General features: G+C 34.1%; 4 protein-coding genes and 1 pseudogene across 9 annotated transcripts; 2 read left to right on the forward strand and 3 right to left on the reverse strand.

Annotated features, from left to right (window-relative positions):
* Nucleotides 1-969: 969 nt before the first annotated feature.
* On the reverse strand, nt 970-2,500 carry LOC140967575 (protein DELETION OF SUV3 SUPPRESSOR 1(I)-like). 2 transcript variants are annotated; one of them, XM_073428181.1, is made up of 3 exons: nt 2,347-2,500; nt 2,097-2,192; nt 970-1,338 (listed from the first exon to the last, which is right to left on the reverse strand). In XM_073428181.1, the coding sequence occupies exons 2-3, from the start codon at nt 2,188-2,190 to the stop codon at nt 1,193-1,195; spliced, it is 240 nt and encodes a 79-aa protein (XP_073284282.1). In that variant the 5' UTR covers nt 2,191-2,192; nt 2,347-2,500; the 3' UTR covers nt 970-1,192. The 2 variants fall into 2 exon arrangements, with proteins under 2 accessions (XP_073284282.1, XP_073284281.1); XM_073428180.1 differs by lacking the exon at nt 2,347-2,500 and adding an exon at nt 2,283-2,322.
* A 757-nt stretch (nt 2,501-3,257) lies between these two features.
* On the reverse strand, nt 3,258-6,049 carry LOC140967488 (pyruvate decarboxylase 1-like). The gene is made up of 6 exons (XM_073428027.1): nt 5,485-6,049; nt 5,120-5,283; nt 4,383-5,033; nt 4,180-4,297; nt 3,792-3,980; nt 3,258-3,625 (listed from the first exon to the last, which is right to left on the reverse strand). The coding sequence occupies exons 1-6, from the start codon at nt 6,007-6,009 to the stop codon at nt 3,455-3,457; spliced, it is 1,818 nt and encodes a 605-aa protein (XP_073284128.1). The 5' UTR covers nt 6,010-6,049; the 3' UTR covers nt 3,258-3,454.
* Nucleotides 6,050-7,610: 1,561 nt separating this feature from the next.
* Nucleotides 7,611-8,087, forward strand: LOC140967597 (uncharacterized). The gene has a single exon (XM_073428208.1). The coding sequence runs from the start codon at nt 7,611-7,613 to the stop codon at nt 8,085-8,087; it is 477 nt and encodes a 158-aa protein (XP_073284309.1).
* A 1,088-nt stretch (nt 8,088-9,175) lies between these two features.
* LOC140967598 (probable inactive receptor kinase At2g26730) lies at nt 9,176-10,768 on the reverse strand (annotated as a pseudogene).
* A 4,141-nt stretch (nt 10,769-14,909) lies between these two features.
* Nucleotides 14,910-23,920, forward strand: LOC140967526 (nucleobase-ascorbate transporter 6-like). 5 transcript variants are annotated; one of them, XM_073428096.1, is made up of 15 exons: nt 14,910-15,373; nt 15,692-15,932; nt 16,795-16,892; nt 16,979-17,152; nt 17,368-17,468; nt 18,601-18,676; nt 18,790-18,849; nt 19,047-19,231; nt 19,928-20,024; nt 21,684-21,770; nt 22,058-22,116; nt 22,212-22,303; nt 22,395-22,472; nt 22,565-22,725; nt 23,475-23,920. In XM_073428096.1, the coding sequence occupies exons 2-15, from the start codon at nt 15,830-15,832 to the stop codon at nt 23,691-23,693; spliced, it is 1,590 nt and encodes a 529-aa protein (XP_073284197.1). In that variant the 5' UTR covers nt 14,910-15,373; nt 15,692-15,829; the 3' UTR covers nt 23,694-23,920. The 5 variants fall into 5 exon arrangements, with proteins under 5 accessions (XP_073284197.1, XP_073284198.1, XP_073284201.1 ...); XM_073428097.1 differs by having other exon boundaries at nt 14,910-15,283; XM_073428100.1 differs by having other exon boundaries at nt 14,910-15,283; nt 15,738-15,932.
* Nucleotides 23,921-27,069: the final 3,149 nt, after the last annotated feature.

Below are 27,069 nucleotides of genomic sequence, written 5' to 3' on the forward strand. Positions count from 1 at the left end.
ACAATTTTTGAAATTTAGTGTAACATTGATGGACCAAATCGATTACTATACATGACTCAAGTTTAATTAATTAATAATATAGACAGATAGATGAAGTTGTATTTAGACTAAAATGTTGGGGAGAAGATGATGAAAGTGGGATTGATTAAGAAGATAAGCATGATAAAATACTTTATTAAACGACAATGATAGATTCAATCATGGAGGTTGACTCTTTTTTCCAAATTATGGTGGCGCTTGGTAGGCGGACTCTTATTTTCTTGATAATACTTTCTCCCCAAAAAATAAATTTAATATTATTATTATCTTATTTTGCATTTACCACATCACATTTTAATTTCAATTTCAATCACTCCAAAAATACTATATTTTTATATTTAATATAAAATTCATCTGTGAGTGTACATTTGCTAGCTCAAGTCTTGAGTTCGAATTCATCCTGCTCAACATGCAGTAGTAAAAATTTTGAAATTATTACACATTATTAAAACATGATAAAATATTTAAAATAAATTCCGCTCGCAAGTTCATGTTCAGCTCGACTAATCTTCCATCCCACACCAAGATAAACGACATATGCAGGGTAATTGCCACGACACTTACCTCAGGGCACTACTTGACTATCCAATATCCCCTTTCTCATTATTCTGAATACAGCACTCTGAGTGTATGCCTCCTCAAATGTACTTTGAACATCATCATTTTAGATGGAATAACTATGAGTCATACTGATACATACGACACCCTCCGGTTTTATTTTATTTTTCTAAACCAGCGATGCCGATGCAAGAACAGCATCCGCTGAAAATTAATATCTGATAAGGTGTTATAGGACTCCAATTACGAGTACAATCCAGTCTCCAAACCAAGCACAATAATCAATTAACCTAAAACATACACGAACACGACACAAGCCATCCACATAATATCTAATTTGCTAACAGAAAGGCTATAAGAAGATGCTTGGAATTTCAGAAATCATTAACAGTAAATGCTTCATTATAAATGTTCAGTAATCAGAATTACAGGCAAAAAGACGTCAAGGAATAAAGACAGTCTATGCAGATGGAATCGCTTTTACCGGTTAGAGTTCGAAATCAAAACATTGTCAGTAGCAAAAAGGCCATGAAGATGGTATCCAACACATTCAATATAAAAGTTGTTAGGGCAAAGCATGACCAACATCAACAAATCAAGTAGACTTGGCCTCATTCTTCTCAGCGATGCTTTCCAATTCCCTGCGAAGCTGCAATGAGAAATCATCACTGACATCATCATCATCCCAGTCATCTTCCCATTGCTGAGCCACTTCTTTGCCTTCCTCTTTCTCCTCCCACTCTACAAACACAATAAACATGATGGGGCAAAAAATCCACAAAACTTGGCGCTACTAAAGATTCTGACTACTCATAAATCATAATCAAGTTTCACATTAATGACCTGCAAACAAATGAAAAACTCACAAGAAAAAAAGAGAAAATTTTGCATTGCGTGTCCATCGTTTGAGGAAGGGCGATAAACAAAATTGACCAAGTCGAGGAACCGATACAAACTAGGTTCTTCAGAATTCAATTTTCAGTCTTACACATCCTGAAGAAAGACATGCAACAAGAAGATCAAAACGAGAAAACACATGCTAGTGATCATCAACTTGTGAAAGGCCCATATGGACGACCAACTAGGGTGGAGTTTTACTCATTTAGAAGTCTAATGAGCACGGAGACCCACTCACCCAACCAACATGTTAAAATGACTACCGTATTATAAAACAGGGCAACCGTTTATTTCAAAGTTGGAATAACTTTTAAAGACAGATGCACCAAGCAAATTGGAGATTGAGCGCTTGTAAGCGATCACAAAGATTCAGACAATAATCTTCCAGAGATCAATTTCAAAACCTTGGTTCATACTCCATAACACAAAATAAAGGATATTGCATCAACATTGCCAGTGTTTTCAATCAAGCAGAGTAGCATAATTCTCAGTTTCAAACATTTTACTAAAAACACTGACCTAAAAATCCACTACATATTTGAATTGATAAACATAATGCCTAATTCACAATCACAAAACATGCTAAAACTTAGAAAGCTTACCACGATCAATATCAAAATCCTCAAACTCGTCATCGTCTTCAAATAGATCCATCTTCACTTCTTCAGTTCCAGGATTTGGTGGTTCAGTCGCCATTCCTATATCATGAAACAAAAAATTCACCGCATTTAATTAGTTTCATGCCACAACATAATACACAGAAAAATAAAAATTCTCCGGTGCAAAACCTCCTAAAAAGTATAGCTTGAACATATAAATAAGTGCGAATACTCAATCAGAGATTCATATTACCAGTTACGGTGATTGAGAAGTACGTTAAGAATTATCAATTGATCTTTCCCAAAGTTTGAAAAGACCGTAAATTTACAAGGAACGGGTGAAGTTTTCATCTCGACGACGTCGTATGGAATGCACCTGGTAAATCAAATTAGCAATTGCGCCCTAGGAATAAATAAATTGCAGTTTTAGCCTACTATTAAAAAAATATCAAATTGTGATTATTCTAGAGATAATGGCTTTGATGAGACTATGATTAAACTTTGCAAGTTGGTCGTAGCTTAAAATTTACATAATACAGTATTTTATATCATAATGTGGTACTAAAAAATACTCAGGGACTGAACACAAAAAAATTGACGGCTAGGGACTGAAGGTCAATTTCTCGTTATTTTTTAAATTCAAATTTAATATTAGGGTAATTTAGTTAGATTGATGATATTTGATAAATCAATTATATAGGTAACTAATATCGTGATTATTAAAATATTTGAGTATGATATAAAATAGTATTGAATTAATATTAACGTATTTGGTTTAGTCGATTAAATTTGAAATAAAATGATAAAATTACATTTTTACAATTCTAATCTAAATAATTAATAAGAATAAATAAATATGTGAATGATAATATTATAATTTTTTTATTCAATTATTTGATTAATGTGTAATAAATAATTAATGATATGTTTTATGTGGGATAAATAATCAATACATAAATCTACAATCTCATTCAAGCAATCAAACATAAGCTAATAATAATAATAATATAATAAATAAATGAGCCAGCTCTAGCTAAAAAACTTGGGCCAAATTATCTTTTTCACTTCATCCGATCACAATGTCATATGATTCCCTACATTAATGAAGATAAATGAAAACAAATTCACCAACATAAAAATTATATATATAAAGGACTTAATAATTTCAAATGAAAAATCCCATTAAATTTTAGTTTTCCACGACCAAAAAAACGGCAACATGTAAATATGATCCAACGTGAATATTATTCAAAATCATCGAAATAGGATGAAAAAAGGTTGTTCCCAAAATCACTTACTACTCAAAATCCCATAAAAATACTCAACCCCAAAAGATGTAATTTTTGGTAGAGTAAAATTAATCATTGGGAATTAGGAGGACGGCTATTAGCCGATGAAACCCTCGATCCCCACTCGAGAAGCTCTTTGCTAGTATCATCTTTGTGAACAATCACTTCTATAAAGCACAAACAATCTTTCTTCTCCAAAGTTGCGGTTTCAATTGCTTCAGTAAGCTCTTCCTCACAATACACCTATATACAACACAAATATTCCTTTTTTTAGTTCACCAAGTTATTTTTTCTAACAACAAAAATATGTTAAAAAAAAAAATCAGAATATGATATGATCAAAGACTCTGGAAACTATATCTCGTCATTCAAAGATATGAAAATTGGATGGACGGATAAGTTTGCATACCTTGGTAGTCCAGCATTGGCCATCGCCGTTGCAAATGGCGTCGACGAGTCCTGTGTAGTTCCAATTCTTGATCACATTGTAAGGGCCATCATGGATTTCAACTTCTATGGTGTACCCACCGTTGTTAATCAAGAAAATAATGGTTTTTTGCCCACATCGGATCATTGTTGAAACATCTTGTGCAGTCACCTGCCGAGAAATTAACATCATTTTATGTCACTAGTTAATGGCTTGCGTATCATGGTTATTGGAGAGGAAAGGCTTTTAACGTGCAGGGTTCCCTAAAATTAAAATCAAGGCTACCTAGTCGACTGATGTTGTGTAGTCGAGATCGCAACTACTTGTAGTTCCACTATGCATGTATAAACTTTGAAGGGCTTTTAGTTACCTGAAAACTTCCATCGCCAATGCAAGCAATCACCCTTTTCTTGGGAACAGATTGTGCATAACCTAATGTAGCGCCAACTGACCATCCAATCGATCCATACTGCATTTGGAACTCATACCTGCAACACCACCTTTTTTTGCCTCAAATTTGATATGACAAAAATGGCACAAAATGATCATCAAAGCACACAAATCTCCTCTTACCCACATCCATCGGGCAACTTCAGCTTCTGGCAATTAAACCAAGAATCCCCTGTTTCAGCAATCACCGCGGTTTCCCCAGACAACATCTTTTGGATATGTTGGAAAAGCACATTAACTCTCAGTGGCCCGTTAGGCTCATTCTTGATAGGCAACCCATCAGGCACATAAATCCGCTTGTAATTCTCAAACGCAGTAGTGTTTTTCTTGATTTTGTTGGCAAGTTCACGTAGGAAATCTTTCATCAAGACACAGCCAAATGAAGGACCGTGAGCAACGATGACACGATCAGGTTGCACGATAATTGCCTTTTCCCTTTTCAGCAAGAGGGAGTATCCCACCGAACTATAGTCGTTAAAGATCGGGCCCACGAATATATAAGCATCAGCAGATTCCACAATCTCACCACAGAATGCCGTCCCTACTGCACCCCAGTATGTGCCGATGAAGTGAGGATGCTGCTCAGGGACAAGTCCTTTTGCTGACGGCATTACTGCCATTGCATAACCACAGGCATTTACAAGCTCCACAAATTCAGAGCAAGCCTTAGCAACTCGTAATTTTGGCCCGCCAATTATCACCGGCTTCACTGCCTTGTTTAGAAAGGCCGCTGCTGCATCTACTGCCGCCTCGAGTCCCCTTTTATTGCTCAATCTGTTTCACCATCGAGGAATTTCATCAAACAATTGCGCCGAGAAGGCATCAGGATAGGGAAAAAAAAGTGTGTCAAATGCATATACCTAGGAGAGAGTGAAAACGGGATTGGATCTCTGGCAAAGGTTGGGTGAGAAATGCCAGGCAAATTGCAACTGATGCTTATATAGACAGGCTTGCTCTCTTTCAAAGCAGTGGAAATGGCTGTATCAATTTGCTCATGAGCATCGTCCAAGTTGTTCACAACAGCCTGTAAGTTTAAATATGTACATTGATCAAATTTGAATGGTTAAGCAAAAGTAGATCAAATATCGAATTAAAATCAAACATTATTCCGGCAAAGTGATGACATATAAAAATTATAAATTAAATTTGAGAATTCTTAAGGTTGTATGAAGACTCCGAAACAAAATCTTAATCCAGGATTTTACATGTTCGGTCCCGTATTTACCTGGTAACACGTGACGGTCTGGAAACATCTCAGTTCCTGGCTGAAATCCGGCAACCCAATCGTATGGTGCAGAATCCTGTTCGTCCCGTAATCATTCGTGTTCGGTCCTCCCACAATACATATAACCGGAAGATTCTCACTGTACGCGCCGGCGATCGCGTTTATCACACTCAGCCCACCTACAGTGAACGTCACCACGCAGGCCCCGACGCCCCGTTCCCTGGCGTAGCCATCCGCCGCGTAACCAGCGTTGAGCTCGTTGCAGCAGCCGACGTTAGTAAGCCCCGGCTCGGCTATCAGGTGATCGAGGAGAGTAAGGTTGAAATCCCCAGGGACAGAAAAGACGTCCTCCACCCCGATCTCCACCAGACGCCGCGCCAAGTGGCTTCCAAGGGTAACGTCCGGGATAGCGGAATGATGTCTATGAGTGTTGTGGACGGTCGAGACTGCGCCATTACCGGCGGGACATCCAATGTTGGTGTTATTGGGCTTGCATGCGTCGAGCGAGCCTAGAATAGTATCCATGAATCGCAAACAATATGACAGTAAAAAACCCAAAGGCAGTAAAAAAATTGGCAGCGAAAAGTGAGTAGAAGAATGGGTAAAAGGGGTGATGTTTATATATACCCTGCATGATTAGCACGTGGTTTTTGCTTAGTTAATTTCGGAAATACGAGGTTTTTTTTCTTGGGGAAGAGGTTTTCCCATTTTTAGTCTTCCAAAAAGTTTTGGTAGACTCGATTAATAGTACTTCATTGATCCATGTGTTACATTTTCATTTTCAGTAAATTATATTTTTATTATCAACAGGATTTTTAAAATAATATAACATATAAAATTTTATATTATTTTCGGTTCAGTTTAGATTGATTGAACTCAAATCTATGGATTTCATATTTACTCAAAAGCAAGACATGTAAAATTCAAATTCATTACCTTATTACTTCATTAGTAAAAAAACTATAATCGAAATATATTTATTTCAAATACATCCAAATAAATACAATCATAAAAGAAATGACTCCTTCTCTCGTAGTGGTGAAAATTTTATAAGAATCGGACGGTGAAACCGATAACCGACTCGAATGAAAGAAGGTGTTAATGAGATTTTTCATCCGATTAAATAAATAGATAATTGAGTATGAGGATTTTCGGATATGCAGATGGAGGCGAGTCATAAATTTTTTTTACTCATATCTGACCCGATATGTCTGTGTGTGTGATTGATATGATGTTGATTATAATATGTATTTGTTGAATGATATTAGTTGGATGAAATGAAGAAAATTATCAGTCCAAAGTTGATTTTATTTTTATATGTAAATGATTTTAGATAAATTGTTTCAAATATTTTGTTATTTATTCTATAAAATTTAATTTGATAATTTTAATATTTAATTTTTTTATTATTCTCAATAATTTTGTAAATATCCATAATTTACTCAAAATAATTCAAATGTGAGAAATTATAATTATATGTGATAATATGATAATTAAGTCGTATATAGATATTGAATCCTCGGACGAATACGAGGGTAGAGATTAATATAATAAATGAGAATTTAGACGGAGTAAAATCCCTGTTTTCTGGTCTAGATTCTGCTAAAACAAATTCATTACTCCTAACTATTGATTTCTAGCTGTAGTCGGGGTTGGAGGGACCGAGGCTTCAAAAAGTGGCCCCACTTATCTTTTTTTTTTGCGGCCAGGGTTAGGAACCCTATCTCTTGAGAGCTTGTCTTGGGAACCCTATTTTATTATTATATTTTGATAAATATAATAATTTTTTATATTATCTAAATAAATAAACCTAAAGTTTTGTGTATATCTTTTCATTTGTTTTTTTTTTTTGGGGTTTTGAATAGTGAGATGCTAGAGCGAAGACAAAACTCCATATTGTATCCAAGTGTAGATATTTATTAATATAAATGAAATTTATTGATTTTTCAGTCCACGTACGGTGCAGGATGGTGGGAAGGAGAAAATTGTAGACTCAACCTATCTCATACTGCCACGTATACACAGCCGTTGCTTTCTTCCAGCCCAACTTTCCAATCCATACGCAATAATTACCCAAATCCAGAAAATACGCAAATAGATTGATACAGAAAGTACAGCANCGAGCAATGGAGGTTGGTGGGTTTTCGCGCCAAGGCGTGGAGCCAATCGAAGAAGCATCGGATGCTCTGTTCCAGAAGCGTCGCTGCTGTTTTTTCTTCGAAATGAACTCCTCCCCATCCCCCGCCGTCGGCCTGGCGTGGTGGCAGAAGATACGGGTATCCCAGATCCCGGCAGGAGGTTCGCTTTGGTCCCGTGGAGTGAGCTTGCTGATGAAGATCCGAGAGTTGTCGGAGATCGTAGCCGGTCCGAGGTGGAAGACTTTCATACGCCGGTTCAACCGGGATAGAAATAGAAGCGGGAGCGGGAAGCACTTGAACGTACAGTACGACGCTTTGAGTTACTCCATGAATTTCGACGAGGGACCGGGGCAGAACGGTCGTTTCGATGACGAAGGAGAGGATGGGTACTTCTCGCGGAACTTCTCTTCTAGGTATGCCAAGGGTTCCATGCAGTTCGGCAAGGAAGGGGTCACCTTCGTTTAAGTTACGCAGGAAATGCTATCTTGAACCATTCCGATCACAGCTCAGCAGATGTAGCAAGTCTATCTCTTTTTATTTCTCAAACTTTGATTTTTATTTTGTATATATAATATAATATAATATATACTATTTATAGTGAAATATTTTTCCTTCGTTATCGATTATTTTAAATCATCATTAAGACAAGTGCTATATTCTTGGACCTACTATTTTTCTTAGAAGATATAAATTTTTAAATGGGTTTTTTAAATATAATATATTGTTTTATACAGAAAAGTATATATATTTTCTTTTTAATAATCATTTGAATATAATCACTAATGAATTTCGTTATCGTAATTTAGAGAGGTAAAAATTTGTATGAGACGGTCTCACGGATCGTATTTTGTGAGACATATATCTTATTTGGGTCATCTATGAAAAAATATTATTTTTTATGTGAAAAATATTGTTTTTTTATTGTAAATATCAGTAAGATTGACTCATATCACATATAAAGGTTCGTAAGATTCGTAGACCGTACCTATTCATTTAGTGATTCGGTATATTCTATAATTATCATGCGGCATATTCTGTCGTATTAATTCATGCAGCATTTGAAATAATAGTTCTCCGAGTGCCTATTTTGAAAGTCAGATATAGTTGAGGGGTATATTTGGTATTGTAATCGAGACTGAATGTAATATGTATTTTGTCTGTTTTGACTATTGTCCATGTCAAGTGACGTCACAATGTTTTACTTAGTTATATCTATTTTAATCTATTTTAATCAAATAATAATAATATAAAATACATACTTAGAACATGATTTAAATGGTGAAGACAAAATGTTAAAACGAACAAACTTTTAATTTAAGGTTGTAATTGATATATATAGGACAAGGGAAGGAGTGTTATTTACTTGAACAGTAAACACCCTCAAAATATAAGAAATAATTAAAAATTGAATGTGAAAATAGAATTCCAACAAAAAAAGAAATTAACACTCACAGTAGAAAAAAAATGAATTATTTTTTAAATAGTATCCATACAAAATGCAATTTCAATAAATTATGGCCAAACTCCTTTAGAGAGTTTACCAAATCAGCAACTTACCTCATACTTGGCCTCATTTTTGGCCTCATTTCTGCCGAAGAACTGATGCATTCCAAAGCCAGCTGCAGCAAACTCACCATCCTCTCCGCATTTGAACCTTCCGAAACCAACGAAGAACCTCGACTATCCATTCTTCTTGAATAGCAGAATCAACCCATGCAGCTAGATCATACCCGTTGTCTGGAACAACTTCCCCTGTAAATAACTCGAGGAGGATAACTCCAAAGCCGTACATATTGGCCTTAAAGACGTTGTTTCTTTCATCTGCGATGGGGGAATCCTTGTCTTGAGATCTCTCTATTAGGGCTAGGTGAAAATCATCTTGATTGTTGATCGCTGCCTAGCCGTACTCGCTTATTAGTGGTTCCTTTCTTTGTTGAGTAGGATGTTGGAGGATTTTAGATTTCCATGAGGGATTCCAAGTTTCCAACCGTTTGTAGTTTTTCATGCATGGAAGTTAAAGCATCCGCAATTTTGGCTGCAATGTGCAGTCTGCTTTCCCATTTGAACGGTTGCACCTTCTCGGGTCCTGCAACTTGTGACCCTAACATTTTTAAGATACAAGAAGAAATGTCATGGAAGATTCGAAATGCGCATTTTGTAGGATGGTTTTTCAGCATAGGTTTCACTAGCAATTATATAACTATAGTGATGCGAATAGGAAGTAAAAAACTACCATGAAGAGGTTTCAACAAGCTGCCTATCTCTTGGAACTCATAAACCACGAGTGTTTCTTGTCTTGAGCAGTAAAACGCAATGACAGGCAATAAATTTGGATGCTTCACTTGATCTATTGCCTCTATTCTCTTCGTGAACTCATCCTTTGAAACATCCCAGCCCTTGATACTTTTCGCTGCAAGAATCACTCCTTCACTTATTTTAACTTTATACAGACTTAATTCCATTTTTGCCTCTTCCAATCAATTCGGCCTGAGAACGTAACAAATCCTCGAATTTCAGCCCTTCAGAAATCGGACTGCATAGTACGGTTAGGGAAGGATTTCCTTCCCGGCCTTTCAACAGATGTTATAGAAAACTCGGACCGATTTCCACCACCGATGCTTTTATAGACTCACTCGACGTACGGGCTGCTGACCATGCCTGTCTGGGAATCCTTTGTGGAGACATCATTTTTCGGTTTACTATTACATTTCATGATCAATTTGAAACCAATTGGGAAAACAATGAGCAATCCAATTACAGCATATCCTGAGTACATCAGATAATCTTGCAAGTTTCTCCCTTTATTCTTTTTATAGGCGCAAGTATTAGACTTAGGCTTTCCACATAATATTCCTGGATTCCCTAAAAGCTTGTCTCATTGAAACGTCCCTGGACATCAGGAATCTCGCACGCTGAGATTATTGTAAGAGACATTGAAATCTCGAATCTTGGAGAAATCAAACCGAGGTCCCTTAACAAGTTACTCCTTTCCATTTATTTGCACAAGGGTCCGAGCTCAAATTTCAACCAAAGTTACGCTCTCTATGAATGTTTGGGGAGAGAGTTTTTGCATCAATTGCACCATTGCTTCCCTTACTTCTGTTGTTTCCGCAGAAGCCATTGACAAGAGAAGAAGGAACTGACATACCCGAGGTCGATCCATAATCTTCTTCTTAAAATAGCAAGATTTTCTTATTTTTGCGAAGGGGAAACAATGAAGCTAGAGCGTTATGTTAAAAGTGACAAATGAAAGTTATAACATAGCTAAAAGTATTATGGACTTTCCAAATGGTTTGATTTTTGGAAGATCATTCGAGGGAATGAGCAGTGGGAAAATGTCAAATTTATTTATTTATTGTTTTGTTTTGTTTACAACCTGAGTTGCCTGCTGCTCAACTTTTTTCTTGAGTTCTTATATGATTAAATTTTATTTATTCTAAAAAATAATGTCATTTAATCAAGAAAATTTGATGATAGAACCCAAGTGTAGGCAAATGGAAACACTCCTCATCCAACAAAAAAAGAAATAGAATTTTAATATAATATTCTTAGAAATATAAGTTTCTTCACCTTTTACAACATATCTCAGTGAAATATTTCAGACTATTTCTCAACAGTGAACACGTGAAAAGCAATACAACATAACACCGCAAATTATAGCGACGGAAATTTCCATCGCTAGCAATGTGTTGTATATATCAGCGACGAACTGTAATTTTCGTCATGACTCACATTAACCACATAGTAGTTTGTTTCCATTGTTGTTTTAAGCATGCACAACATCTCCTTCTTCGTGTATATTTCAAAGCAATTGAAATGATAATCAACTATATACTATTTCTAATAAATCTTCAGATATATAGTTTCATTTAAATTCCTTTAATTCTAAAATCCAAATTTACTATCAAAGCCTATTTTAAAATATTTTGGACCAAATTTGTGAAGTTTTTGAAGCATGTGCTGAATATCGAAATAGATATCTTGTCCCCAAGTTAGAAATTTCATCCCATATAAACTACAAGTCATTGGCAAATTTAAACTAAAATTTAAATATACGTGCAACATCAAAATCATCAATAGAACATGTATATGAATGCTCAAAATTGCAAGTTTGACATTGTTTCTACAACAACCTAATGTTTTAAAAAGAAAGAGGTGCTTAAAAAAGATTGGTTTTGTGAGACAAACGCGGAAGAGAAATTACATTTTTAGTTATGTAATTTGCACTTTTTTCAATTTTGATCCTATTAATAATGAATTTTAATTTTTAGTCATTTAAATTGTATTTTTCATTATTGGTCATGTTAACGGTGAATTTGCATTTTTAGTCTTATAAATAGCATGTTCTTTTTTTAGGTTGTCTTTTTTTTTTTTTTACTAGAGCTCATCACACACATGCAAATTTCTTTCCAAAAATCCATGTTAACATCCACATCTACCACATAAGCAATTTTTGACAAACACGACGGACTACAGTCAAAAAAGGACAAAAGAACATGCAATTTAGACAAAAATTTGGAAAAAAACATGAAAGTTGAATGAATGAAAATTAAAATTTATCGTTAATGAGACCAAAAATGAAAGAAAAAAACATGTAAGTTACATGAATAAAAGTGTAAATTCACCATTAACATGATCAATAATAGAAAAAGTGCAAATCACATGCATGACCAAAATGTAATTATTGTGTTTTGTTGTGAAAATTATTTTTAAAAAAAACAAGACTCTAAGTTCTTGAATTAATTATATTTCCCTGTTTTTTATGTCAAACAATGGGTACAATTTTATTGTATTTAATTAATTACCAGTTCTAACCCAAATCAACGACACCGAGAACACAGGCCTATATTTTTTCCGAGCCCAAAAGCTATGTCGCCAAAATTAGTCTAAAAGATCAAAAAACATGCCCAATAATTTTGGCAAACCTAAACCAAATATATGTAATGCAAAGCAAAGCAAGGATGATTCTGTTTTTCGGATGCAGGATATGGATATAAGTCGTGTATAATAATCAATAAATAAATTCTTAAAAGTTCAATTTTAAAAGGAAATATTGGTTATTAATTCGATATGATCTATATTTCAAAAAAAAAAAACTAAAATAATTTATAGTACGTATTCCCACTTTTTTGTTTTGAAAAAAAATAATAACCTATTGATCCATATTATGCATGAACACAATACCTTATAAAAAGTCTACAGGACATAGGCGAGTTGGTAAGATCTGAGGCGACATGGAGAGATATATCACGATAATGCATGATCGATTATCGTGTGGAGGATATATATTATTGAAATATTGTGGGGTATGTTCTGGGTCGGTGTTTGTAGTCATCTTCCTTGAATCCCTGCCTACTCATGTACATCCATTGACCCGACTTGGTCAAGATCGCCTCTAACGAGTATACCATATACCATCATTGGTACACTTTTTTTTTTTTTTTTAAAAAAAAAAATACCATATAAATAGAAAATAGTAAAATGTGTCTATTTTTTGACGTAGGACAATGGTTCTAGATGTTATTTGTTCACATCGTTTGGATAAAATTTTTGAGAGTTACATATATGAACTTGAACAATCATCACCTTTTAGCTAGCTTTTGAAGTTAAGTTATGTGCAAGTCTCAATCTTAATATAGTATCAGAGCCAACGTTATGTGTTGGAATACCCATAGTTAGGTCACTCGTTCTGCCCAAAGTCGGACCTCTTCCGAGAGTTACATATGCGGACTTGGACAATCTTTTACCCTTGAGCTAATTTTTGAAGTTGAGTTATATGCAAATCTCAACCTTTTAATACTAGAAAACAACAAAAATAAAGCGATAAGGAATAAACAAAAACAAAAAAAGGAAAAAACTAAATTGTTGAAAGGGATACACATGAAAAGTTAATCTCACCAACCAAATTTAAAAGATATAATTGCCTAATTAAAAGAGAGCGAAATAAAAAACTTGGAAATCAATAGCCAACAAAATTCAATGCACATGGATCGGTGGGAGGCTCACCCCAAAAAATTATCAAATAATTTTTGGATTTAATTCAAGCATCTTTAAAGGATCTTGAGTAGAATGTAAATATATAAGCATATCCGAATTATTAAAAAAAAAACTCGATTAATGAGTTTTTATATTTAAAATCCAAAACCAAACTCATTTACACTTGTCGGGTGGAACCTAACATCACTAGAATCTTAAATGGAATGGAGTCTGGATTTTAAGGCCGACCCCTACCTTAAAGCTAGTGATGAGACCTCTAACGAGGTAATAATTAAGGTAACCAAGGCGACGAAAATAATGTAATGTCAATGTTTCTGGTTTGGAATTGCTTATTCTCCGGTGACGTTATATATATATATTATATATATATACACACACACACACACACAAATATATTGAAGTTAGGGGGATTTGGTTGTTCCCTACAAGCCCCTCTGACATTTTAAAAGGTCAATTGAGTGAGAGAACCAAACACTCGGATTCAAATATATTAGAATAAATGTTTACTAATTTTTTTTAAGATCCTATGATCAACCAATCTTGTATAGTGATGACAAATATAAAATAGTTGTTATAGAAATTTAATGTCATTTGTATTCTCATTGCTACATAGACAAATTGCACACTTTTATTAGTGTACTTGAGCCCAATAATAGATTATTTAAGTCAATTAATCAGAAAGTATTAGAATTGTTACCGTCTTACATAGGATGACAAAACGTGCGAGTTCGAGACGAGTTTGACCAAATTCGAGAGCTATCATCGTCAAAGAAATTTAGGATCCAAACCTGTCTCAACACTTTTTTAGACCTGTCCTACCCTCACTTTAAAACCCGACGAGTTCAACTCGAGTTACAGTCGCAGACCCCAATATACATTTAATTAAAAATAACTTGAATAAATTATTAATAATTAATAATATATATTTTAATATAATATATCATATATGTATACGAGATGGATCTATCCAAACTTGAGACTTGTCTAAGACCTGTCATTAGATTCGTTGATTCGAACCCATCCCGCTTCGCCGGCAACGGATTTGATCGGGTTCGAGTCTGGTTTAACACCATTGTCATCCTTAATCTTACATAGAAATCGGTTTATTATTATTATTTATTTTTTTTAAAAAAGAGGTTGCAAATGGAATTAAAAATAATAATGAGGGGACGAGTCAGCCTTTCGCCATGTAAGAGTATATGAAATTTGTCGGCAACCCCAGCTGCCAAATTACAACGGAGGACCTGATTTTGCTATAGCAAACATGTGCTCATATTTTCATGGGGAATCGTAAAGAATCATTAGTGTTGCCAGCTTTTAAACGCACACTTTACTGAGGAATGAATCATCGCTGTTGTTTAATAAAATTTCAGTGGATTTTATCAAGAAACCCAACAACCATGTCAAGAACATACTGAAAAAATATTAAACTAGTGTTTTTTACTTTTCTTTTTGCTTAAGATTCTATCAAGTATTTGCTAATCCTTCGTTTACAAATCTGGAGCACGATCATCGTCACACTTTTCGCTCTGACTTGTTTTTTCTCGAACTATTTCCTTGCCTTTTTTTGCAAAATATTAGCCAACCATTCTGTAAAGTTCTCTCCTTTTTTCATTTGTCATATCCTTGGAGGGAGGGGGAGACTTGCTGAAACCTTTTTGGAGGTGGGGTCTTTGATTCGTTGACTTTGCTTGTTTTGCATCCTCCTTGATTTGATTCTTGAGTCTTGACAAGCTCCTCCGTGTCACGAGCAGGTCACTTAGTTTTTTTTTAATGATAATTATTTTCCATTTTCTTGCAATTATTACACTTAATTAATCCATAAACCTCTTCTGTTACATTTTTTTTCCCTGTATTTATTATTATTATTTCCACCATTTTATGTTGTTTTACATTCAATGTTACCAAAAGGCGGTGGACCGTGTAGCGTAGTGTGGGGGAAGTTACATGTGGGTTGTTGCGGTGTTATTACTTGGAGCTTCATTTGTTCCCGAGTTTTGAGTTTCTTTCTTGCATCTTTTCTCCCCGTAATTTTCATATCGTCTGCATTTTTCTCCCCTTTATGGATGCAGTCTTTTCAGCATTTCCTTGAAGATTTCTGATCTGGGGTGTTTGCAGATTGTGGGATTTTTCGCATTTTGTAGCTCGAGTCCCACTGAAAGGTCTTCAGAACTGTTTTTCTACACAATTTCTTCAGAGAGAGGAAAAAAATGGCAGGGGGAGCAGTACCGAAGGCAGATGAGCCAGCGCCACACCCACCAAAGGATCAGCTTCCAAATGTTTCTTATTGCATTACCAGCCCGCCTCCTTGGCGTTAGTCTCTGTTCTATATCACTTTTATCTTCACTTTATTTAGTATATTCTTTTATTATTCTTGTGAAATTTAGCATATAGTGGTTCTGAATTCTGTGAGCTACTGGCTTTCCTTTTCTGTTCTTTTTTATTTTTGGAGAGGTAATTTACTTTTTTTCCCCTTTGTCCTCTTTTTGAGTGATATATTCTTGAGGCAAATTCTTCTCAAGGTTTTTGGAAAATGTTGCAGAGTATCTGCGTGGAGCCAAATTTTAGCATTCTGTTATTCTATACGGACTTTATGCGTTTTCCCTCGCCTGGCCTACTAGTATATAATATTTTCTGGTTCTTGTGAAATCTATCTACCCTTTCCTGCCTTTTTTCCTAGATCTTCTGAGATCTTTTTATGTCCACTTTTCACTGATCAAAAGATTGTTACATCTACTTTAGCCTTTAAATTTGTTGAACCTGAGTCTACCTTTCTGGAGCTGATGCTTTCACTCTCTATGTTCTTTTTGTTTTTTAAATAGCATGTTTTGTAATGGTTTTGTGTGCTTTTCTGGCTATTTTATTACAGTTCGGTGTTGATACGTGTTCACTTGTTTAATTTTGGGGATCCTGGTTCAACAACCTTTCGGTATATTCGTTGTTCAAGATAACCATTGAATGTTTGTCTTGTTTTTCACAGTAATTTTAAGTAATTATCCTCATTTGAGGCATTGTAGAATAATCGAGCAGCAATGTATTTCCAGTGATTGTCGAGTTTATCTTGTCCCCTTTTTTGGTCTAGTAGCTTTGAAATATTTAGTCACTTAATCAACACTGTCTATCTCGAATACATGGGTTCTAATTGAATTATTTAACTCTGATTTTTGTTTTGCAGCTGAGGCTATCCTTCTTGGATTTCAACATTATCTTGTGATGCTTGGTACAACCGTCATCATACCGACTGCCCTGGTTCCTCAAATGGGAGGAGGAAATGTGAGCATTCAAGTGCTTATATTATCTTGAAGTTTGTTTTCTACTTGATTTTTTATCCCTTATGTACCCTTGTAATGTGCCTTTAGGCTGAGAAAGCACAAGTTATCCAGACCCTGCTCTTCGTTGCCGGGTTGAATACTCTGTTACAGACATGGTTTGGAACCAGACTACCTGTTGTAATTGGAGGATCATACACCTTTGTCTCACCCACAATTTCCATAATCCTGTCTGGAAGATGGAATGATCAAGATCCTATTTCGGTTCGTGATCTGCATACTATTTCTGTTGTACTTTATGTTCTTTTCTGAGAACATTCTTGCTTGTGTCATGGTGCTTGTTTCGGCTAATATTATAAGCTTTCCCCAATTTTAAGCTAATATAGCTGCAAAAGAATTGGAAATAAAAAAAATGCTAGAAGGTTTTAATACTTCTATTTATTTTTTGCTAATTATGTTAAATGTAAATGATGGTGCAGAAGTTCAAGAAGATAATGCGTGCCACCCAGGGTGCATTTATTGTTGCCTCCACCATTCAGATAGTCCTTGGTTTTAGTGGTCTTTGGCGAAATGTTACAAGGTTTGATATGAATTACGTTCTTGCTGTGCCTATAACCAGTTTCTCCAAGCTTGGAGAATTCACATTGTTGTTTTATCTTTTATATAAATTTGCTGGTTTTGCCTACACAGCTCCGTACACGTGCTATTTTGAAGAACATTAAGAAATTTTGTAGTGGAAATAAAAAAGAAAAACTAGTGACGACCCTTCATACAGTGTTTATATAAAAATTATTAATGACAGAAATAACATAGAAATGGGAGATTATACTTCCCCCCATACAGTGTTTGATTCTCTTCTTTAAAAGTTTTGCATGATGCATCAGCATGTTTATTTATGTGATTTAATGATTCCTAGCTAGATTGCAAAAGCAAAGAATCCAAACTAAAATTTTAATGGAGATTTATACCTGAATCCATGTGGACTATGTATCGAAATATAGATAAAGAATGATTGCAATTCAAGGTATGTACTTTATCTTACCAAGGAAGTGGATAAAAAGTGTAGGTAGATGCAGATCCACGTGTTGTCTAGGTTAGCTTCACGGTTACCGAGGTTATAATAACCACTAAAAAGCTAGTGTTAGCTTAAGATTGGAATTTCTTTTCTTTTGTAGAAGACTGATTAGAAGGTGAGTAAATAAAACACGAAAGGTCTGGAGTGGACACTATCCTTCAATATCTTAGCCCTCCTAAGTAGAAACTATTTTTTGAGGAGAAATATCACCTATTGTTGGCCAGATGCTTTTGTTCAGATAATACATTATGATTTGGATGCTTTTTGGAAGGGTCAATGCCTAGGTCCATAAGACATGTCGTTTTGTGCTCTAGCATCTATCTTGAATTAATGTGTGTATGATTAATTAAATTTTGTGTTTTTTAATCTAATTAGTTCATCAGTGCAACTTATTTGAGCTTAACAAATTCTTCAATTAAATAATCTTATCCAGCTAAACAAGGTATACTATTTGTGATTGATGAGGGGGCTATAAAAAACTTGGTCCATGTTCTTTGATATATTTTATTATATTTTTCCAGCGAATGCAACAGTTGACAAATCTATCATCAAGAGACACATATCCACAAGATTTTCGTGTGAACAAATTGGCTTCTTATAGTTTTTCTGTTATTACTTATCCCATGTGTAACTACAGGTTTCTGAGTCCACTATCTGCTGTTCCTTTGGTGGCTCTTGCCGGTTTTGGGCTCTATGAGCTTGGATTCCCTGGGGTACGTACAAGGGCCAATTAATTTCACTCTTTGTATTTTCCTGGATATATTCATCACAATTTCCTCTTATAAAAAGAAACAACTGGATTTAATGTACTCTATTCAATCTTCAGGTTGCCAACTGTGTTGAGATTGGGTTACCACAACTCATCATTTTGGTTATCTTTTCTCAGGTGACATCTCAAATTGCAAGTCAACTTCGTATTACAATCTTGTTTTGATAGTACTAATCGGAGATTGCTTTCTCTAAATATTTCAATTTTTGTGCCCAAGAAATGTCGCTGCCATAAATGTTAGACTTATTTTACTTTTGTTGTAGCATTTGTCTAATGTACTGTGCTCGAATAAAATTTAATTTTTCTTGTTGCAGTACTTGTCCCATTTCATACGTCCAGGAAAGAATATCTTTGACCGCTTTGCAGTGATATTCTCTGTCACAATTGTGTGGATATATGCACACCTACTTACTGTGGGTGGGGCATATAACGGAAAGCCTCCAAAGACCCAAACAAGCTGCAGAACTGATCGTGCTGGACTTATTGGTTCTGCTCCATGGTATGCTGAAGGTTTTGCTTAATCATCAGTTGTGTTTAGTAATCTTATGATTGTGAGCTATTTGCATACTGTTGTGAGTTGTCATTAAGTGCTGTTTGGCACTATATATTGTGTGTGTAGTTTTTTACTTTTTTCACACACATTACCTAGTATTGTTTGAACCCGATACTAACTCTTCGGAAATAACTGATCCACAATGGTAAGCTGGTTGGCCACATATGGATCTGAGTTGATTTTGGGTTTAAATAAAATATATAGTAGCATCAGAGGTCAAATTTTATTTGGATGTGAATAAGATAACATATATCTGTTCCATGTTTCAAGAAAATTTGATTCTCTTTGGTCGATCATATGTGTTTTTGAGCTTGAAATATATGGCAACTGTTTCAGTGCAAGGGCCAATTGTCTAAGAGCCCTCTTTGTGCGGTGTCGGATTCAGTTAGTTGTTAATTGTGAACATTCTGACTTGTTGATTAGCATATGAATCAAGGGTGGAGTTAAGGAGCAGCCCTTCATCTCTCTTCATAAACCTTTACCATCTGAATAAAATCTAGTAGAATTTTAATTTAGAAGACAATGCCCTGTCCCGCAAAATAATAGTTGTAAAAATTTTAATATCTGCCTTCCCTAATAATTTGTTCCTGCTCTGTATTGGCAACGACTTGTCTAATTACCATGTTGAGCTTGCACATACAGGATAAGAGTTCCATATCCCTTTCAGTGGGGAGCACCTTCATTTGATGCTGGTGAAGTATTTGCAATGATGATGGCTGCATTTGTTGCCCTCGTAGAGGTTTGTTTTTTTACCTCAGTTTCTCAGTTATTAATAATTTTTTTAATCAAATTTGATATACCATTTATTGGTGTTCTTTTTGAGATGGCGTGAAGCTCTTGATAGTAAAAATTTTAGAATTAATCGCTCAAAAACAGAATACTTAGCTTGTAACTTTGTTCTTGACTCCTGAATCTAGACGAATTGATAGTCCAATTGAGATTGAAGGTCGAGAAATCGAGAGTGTGAAAATTTTCGCTATTTAGGATCTATCATCCAAAAAACTTGGGATATTAGAGAGGATATCAACTATAGGATTAAAGCAGGATGGATGAAATGGATGGTGACATTAGGAGTCTTATGCGATAGAAAATTTTTGCGAGATTGTAAGGAAAATGCTATAAGACTATTAGGGAGAGACGTCTAACATGGTTTAGTCATGTGAAGAAGAGACCAAACACGATCCCAATCCGACATATTTTAAATTGACAGGTTAATGAAAGGAATAGAAAGAGGGGTAGACCATTGAAAACTTGGATAAAGGTGGTTAATAAGGATATCTTAGATCTTGGTTTAAGAGATGACATGTGAAAAAATCGCTAGTTTGGAGAACTAATATCCAAGTAGCCGACCTCGCATCTAGCGGGAATGTGCTATGACGATGAATTGATGATATATTAGTGTTCTTTTTGAACTCAAGCAGAACAAAACTTCAATAATTGATTTTATTTTGGTGTTCAAACTCTTCTTTTGGTGAGGTGGTTCTCTGTCTAATGTTGGAAATAAAAGAAAATACTCTAGAAATGGATATTATCAAGATTGGTATATATATTCTGATATGATTTTATTGTACTTAGAATACTGATATTTATCCTCAACTTGCTTTTCTTTTTCTTTTATATAAACATTGATTATTATAATAAAATTAGGGGAGAATAATATGAATTTCAGAAATTTCGTATATGTCTAATGAATATAGGTCCATGCCTGACTCAAATTACGTAGTTATGTGCGTTTTTCTTTTCTATATGAAGTTTTGTTTTTCATGTCATCAGTTTAGTCTGCCATCTGTATTATATCCATGGTCTGTGTAACATTTACCATTACCACAAAAACTATTTTCATTTTTTGTTAACATGATTAGTTTTCTTGTGATGAACATTTTTTGTGTACGATTGCTATCCATTTATGGCTATCTCATTGTCACATAAAGGATATCGAACTGTGCATATCGATTATGTTATTCATCCTTTTTTGAGCAAGGTAGATATGATCTCTGCCTATCCGCTCTTTGATCCTCTGACTCTGTATACAACATAAAGCAAGATATACTTCTAGATTTTTTCTATGTTCTAGCTGAATAATGCAATAAGTATAGCCGCTCTTGACATTAGGGGAGTGTCGGACATCAAATAATTTATTGTTTAATCAGAACTGATATTTTCAAGATCATTTCAGGAATTGTTTTCTATCATGTTTATCCCCAACATGTTTCGCCTATGTCAGGTCTTCAAATTTTAATTGAGTTTAATAAGAATGTCAGTCATGTGGACATCTCTCTGGTTGACACAGTTCTTTCATGGTCGAACCATGTAAATCTTGTGATCTCTCACTAAATTTCATATTTTAACAGATGTAACTCGTAGTTTTTCTCGACATGTTTTGAAATGTCTAATGCAGTCCACTGGTGGATTCATTGCTGTGTCCAGATATGCAAGTGCAACCCCTTTGCCACCATCAATTCTTAGCCGTGGTGTAGGCTGGCAGGTAATTAGGCTCAGCATGTTGAATAATTCAAGTTTAGATTTTGCAGCTTCTTATACTCATCAAAGAAAGTAGGAAAAGATGAAATTACATTCTTGACAACAATCAAAAAGAATTTCACTGGGATATTCTTATATAAGTTTCATGTGTTCCATCGAGGTCTATATCGAGTAGTTACTTATATAACATTTCTCCTTGATTATTTTCATAGTGTGTCTTGTCCATATTGAATAACCACAAAGAGTATTATAGGAACATGATTGCTTATTTTGCCTATCTCTGAATGACAGGGTGTTGCAATCTTGTTGTCCGGTTTGTTTGGAACTGCCAATGGATCTTCTGTATCCATGTAAGATGCAATCACTTATTCACTTTCTCTAGTCCGGCTGTTTTCATTAATTAAGACCTAAACTTAAGATTTTCCTTTCTTGATTTGGTATCTAGTGAGAATGCTGGTCTATTAGCATTGACACGTGTTGGAAGCCGAAGAGTAGTGCAAATATCTGCTGGATTCATGCTTTTCTTTTCCGTACTCGGTAAACTTTTCAGCACTTTTCGGCACTTTGCTTGTTAATCACTTGTTTTACAAACAAATGTCTCTTTAACAAGCAACACTTACACTTACAGGGAAATTTGGAGCTGTCTTTGCTTCAATACCGGCACCTATTGTGGCTGCCTTGTACTGTCTCTTCTTTGCATATGTTGGTATGGAAATGAAGCCTGACAAAATCTTCTGAGCTTCTATCTTTTACATATGATTTTTATGAGAAATTTGAGTGCTAATCTTGAAAATTCAGGTTCGGCTGGTTTAAGCTTTCTTCAGTTCTGCAACCTCAACAGTTTCCGGACAAAATTCATCTTAGGCTTTTCTATTTTTCTGGGTTTGTCTGTCCCCCAGTATTTCAATGAGCACACTGCTATCGAAGGATTTGGACCTGTCAACACGACAGCCAGATGGGTATGCACTACTATGAATTTCCTGTAAACTTCTTGGCTGAGAAAAATTATAGCTTTCTTTGTTCTTTGTTTCTTTCCTCGACAACTTTAATTGATACCTGGTTTTGTTTTGGGACATTCTTGGAAAATAATGTAAAAAATGTGTTCTTGAACAAAGTTTTCTGAAAATGTCGAAATCATGGAATGTGAAAACCTTTTCCAGGGCAGTTGTCAAATGGCATATTCATGAACACTATCTTTTTGAACTTCTTAGATTAATGATTATCTTTCCACGAATTTCTTGAAAACTTAGAAAAATATCTTTCTGTCTTTTGTTTCTTTTCTTGACAATTTTAGTTGATGTCTGGTTTTGTTTTATGGAAAAAAAATGTTTTTCCATGCTGGTAGATGTCAAACGGTTATTCTCAAACCCGAATTTCTTGAGAACTTCTTGAATTAGAAAAATGATATCTTTGTTCTTTTTTCTTTTCTCGACAACTTTGTCTTGGGGTTTAGAAATAAATGTTCAAGAATGTCAGAAAATGAAGGATTCTTCAAAAAAAGAAAAAAGAAAATGAAGCAAGCAATGTGATTTACGTTTGGTTTTGTTGTCTGAAAAATCAATTTGCCACGGCAGATGTCATTTCATATGAGAATATATTGGGGGGCATTTAATATTTCTTTTTGTAAATTATTTCAAAATTTAAATTTGAGCTTTTTCTTAATGCTATGTTTCTCTTTGTCGTAATCTCCTTCCCTTTATCTCCACAGTTCAACGATATGGTAAATGTCCCCTTCTCATCAAAAGCTTTCGTAGCTGGCATAGTTGCATATTTCTTGGACAAGACGATGCACAAAAAGGATGCACAGATAAGGAAAGACCGAGGCAAACATTGGTGGGACAAGTTCCGGTCCTTTAAGACCGATACTAGAAGCGAGGAATTCTATTCACTACCTTTCAATCTCAACAAATACTTCCCTTCTGTGTAATTCCGATGCCGGAAAAGTGAAATGAATGGTTAGTCTCAGCTCAAAATTTTCCTCTTCTAAGTAATACTGAAAAACCAAGTGGGCCAATAGAGTACACCTTCGTTCTACGAACACGTATAGCCTTTGTCCATTTGCAAGATGACCGACTCATCTTGTGTTTGGGATACTTTCGGTTCCTTTACATGAAACACTATGTTTATGGTATTTTAAGTGCCGTCTTACTTTTCTTTTCCGGCGTAGATTCAGTCGTACCGCAACGCGTTTGAAGTAGCAATGAAAACAGTTTGTTGATTTGGTGGGATTCTTAACTTGCATTAAGCATTGTTGGTGACACAAAATCTTCATATTCAAGTAGTGGGAGGGGGATAACTATTACAATTTTCATCAACTTTAATGTCTTCTCTCTGTCCCTGTCTAATTTATATACGTATCATTCAAAAAGAAAAAAACTATAATTGGCTAAATAATTTATTTAGCATAAAATGGTTGACAAAATGTTGTGACATCTTAAATAATTGCAGCGATATATACTGTTAATGTGTTGCATGTATTTTATTAAAAGAAACGAACAAACAGATCAAAGCCAAAGAAAATAGATTTAATTTAGAATTTGCATTATTTATCAAGACAAAATTGGTATTTAAGCGAAAGAGGTGTACATAAACAAATAAATTATATTATTGTATAGTTTGGTACACTGGATAAGAGAGGAGTTGATAAATAATTTTCATTATCCCACGTTTGGTATCTTTTTAGAAAATCCATGATAATATCATGGGTTCGTGATAAATAATTTTATATAAGGATAAAAAATATCCTTTTTATGAGATGTGATAATTTTAATTTAATGATAAAAAACACCACAAATGACTTAATTGCCCTCAATATATAAAAATCCTAAACACTATCGTTTAGGAATCGCAACTTTCTTCACGGGTTTGGGGCTCCACTGGGAAAACCCGAAACGGGGATGGGGTCCCCAATTTTTTCGGGGTTTGGGTTCGGGTTCGGGGATTTTTTTAAATCCCTGATTGAGTTCAGGACGTGTATGGGATTACTATCCTTATCTCCGAAATCTCCGAACCCGCCCTGAAATTAATATCAATAATAAAATAATAGTATTATTAGTATTAATAATAATATTATTTTTTAAATATTAATAATAATATTATTATTAATATTGATATTAATATTAATATTATCTGTAATAATAATAAATAATAATAAGTTTTGGTTTGAGAAAATATCCGAATCCGTCATCGTCTTGCCATATTAATATTTTTGAAACGAGAATGGGGTGTGGATGGGAAGTTGATTTCCGAAGTTTCGAGTTTGGGGATTTTCCGAACCCGAAAAAGCAGGGATTGGGGTGGGGATGAAATTCAGGGATGGGGATGGGGATGGGGATGGCAAACCCGCCCCAGCCCCGGCCTATTGCCATCCCTACTATCGTTTGATATGGAAACCCGGTTTGGAACACGTTGGATTTTTAATTTGTTAATTGTAGTAATTTTGGTTTTTTAGAAAATAATCAATATTAGTTTATTGTGTTTCAACTTTTTTGAGTACTTCGTTTGTTTTATAAGTGTCACATTTAGTTCTAAATTTAATAAATTCAATAATTATATTTTTTGATTTTTCTTTCTTTTTTGCCATAAATTTATAAAAATAAAATGATATTTAAATTGTCAAATAAATTTTTTAAAAGTATATTTAAATTGTAACGAGATTTTGAAATTATAAAATTTATTATGAACAGATAATTATTAACTCAAGCAACGACTTTGAAATTATAAAATTTATTATGATAAGGTTAATTTTATCATTACAATCTAATATATAAATTTAATAACTCTTATTAAAATCATACCAAACTTTTAATACAATATCCTACTCTTATTTATCTTTAACTTATCTTTATATTATATATCACATGTGTTATCTTATCATGTGTATCAAACTATATTTTATAGTATAAAAACTATCAACAAAGATTATTGTCGAGGATAGTTTAATAATAAATAGTATAGATGTAATAATTATTATTTATTTTGACAGTGAATACCAACCAAGATCTAATATAAATTTGGACCAGAAAGTGTCGAATCAAAGATATTTTTAATTAGCTGTGGCATATGAATAGAAATACAGCAAATTAAAAATTTTAGATTTTCTGAAGGGTTAAAATAAAATATATGATTTGTATTTTAGCTTTCTCTCTCGAATTCTTCAACGAAACGAGTACGACATCCATTTTCAAAAAATAAAATGTATGATTTTTTTTAAGAAATAAAATTATTTCTATAGGTGTCAAATCATACAATTTTTTTTTAAAAAAAAATCGTTGAATAAAATTATTTTATAGTTAATAAATGATGGATTTTTTCAAATTTAAACATAATTAAGTTTCCATTTAACGGAAATTTCAACCAGGCTTCGCTGTTCACTGTGCCATTTGAAATCGTCTACTAGAAAATTTTGACTGAATATCGATATCTATGGCATTCATTAAATACACACATTTTTCACCATCGGTCGGCAAATTAAATTTATATATATAACTCTTTAATTAATTAATAAGTGGCTGGGCCACTAACTAAAATCCCGCTTTGCGGTAATTATTCCAAGCCTATTTTAATTGGAAAATTTAGTTAAATAATAAACTCGAGTCATTTTCTTAAAAAAAAAAAAAGTTGAACCAAGTTTAAAAAAACATCCCATTTTAATTAATAATATGCCATTTGCTAATAAAGACACTTAGATTCCAAAAAATAACAATTATCTATCTTATTTTAAGTTATGTTTGGAGAGATGAAAATTAATATTTCGATTATAGTTTATAATGCAATAATAAATCAAATCTTAAATTCACGTATTACTTGTTTACACGTTAATAAGACAAAGTAGAATGAATTTCAAATAATACTATTATTATTATGTGAACTTGAAATCCATAATATATTAAGATGAAATATCATATAAACATGTGATAACGATTTGAATATTATGATTTTACTTTATCTAAACAAAATAAAATATATATTATAAATTTATAGAATTGAAATCTATAAACCCAAACATAACCTTAATATACTTATTACAACCTCGTAAGACGGCTTGATAAGCAACATAACATTTCTTTAAAGTATCTTTATATATATATAAGCACACCTTAACAGCTCTTCTTTCGCCCAGCTTCATTCGCTAATATAGACAGAGAATTAAAAAAACAATTTCAAAATCTAAAAATTTCAGAAAGATGGGGAATTGCCAAGCAATTGACAACGCAAGTTTAGTGATCCAACACCCAGATGGCAAAGTGGATAATCTATATTTTCCTGTTTCTGCTCAACAAATCATGAAGATGAATCCTGGC

This window comes from Primulina huaijiensis, unplaced genomic scaffold (genome assembly GCF_012295235.1).
Source record: "Primulina huaijiensis isolate GDHJ02 unplaced genomic scaffold, ASM1229523v2 scaffold25443, whole genome shotgun sequence".
Taxonomy (NCBI): domain Eukaryota; kingdom Viridiplantae; phylum Streptophyta; class Magnoliopsida; order Lamiales; family Gesneriaceae; genus Primulina; species Primulina huaijiensis.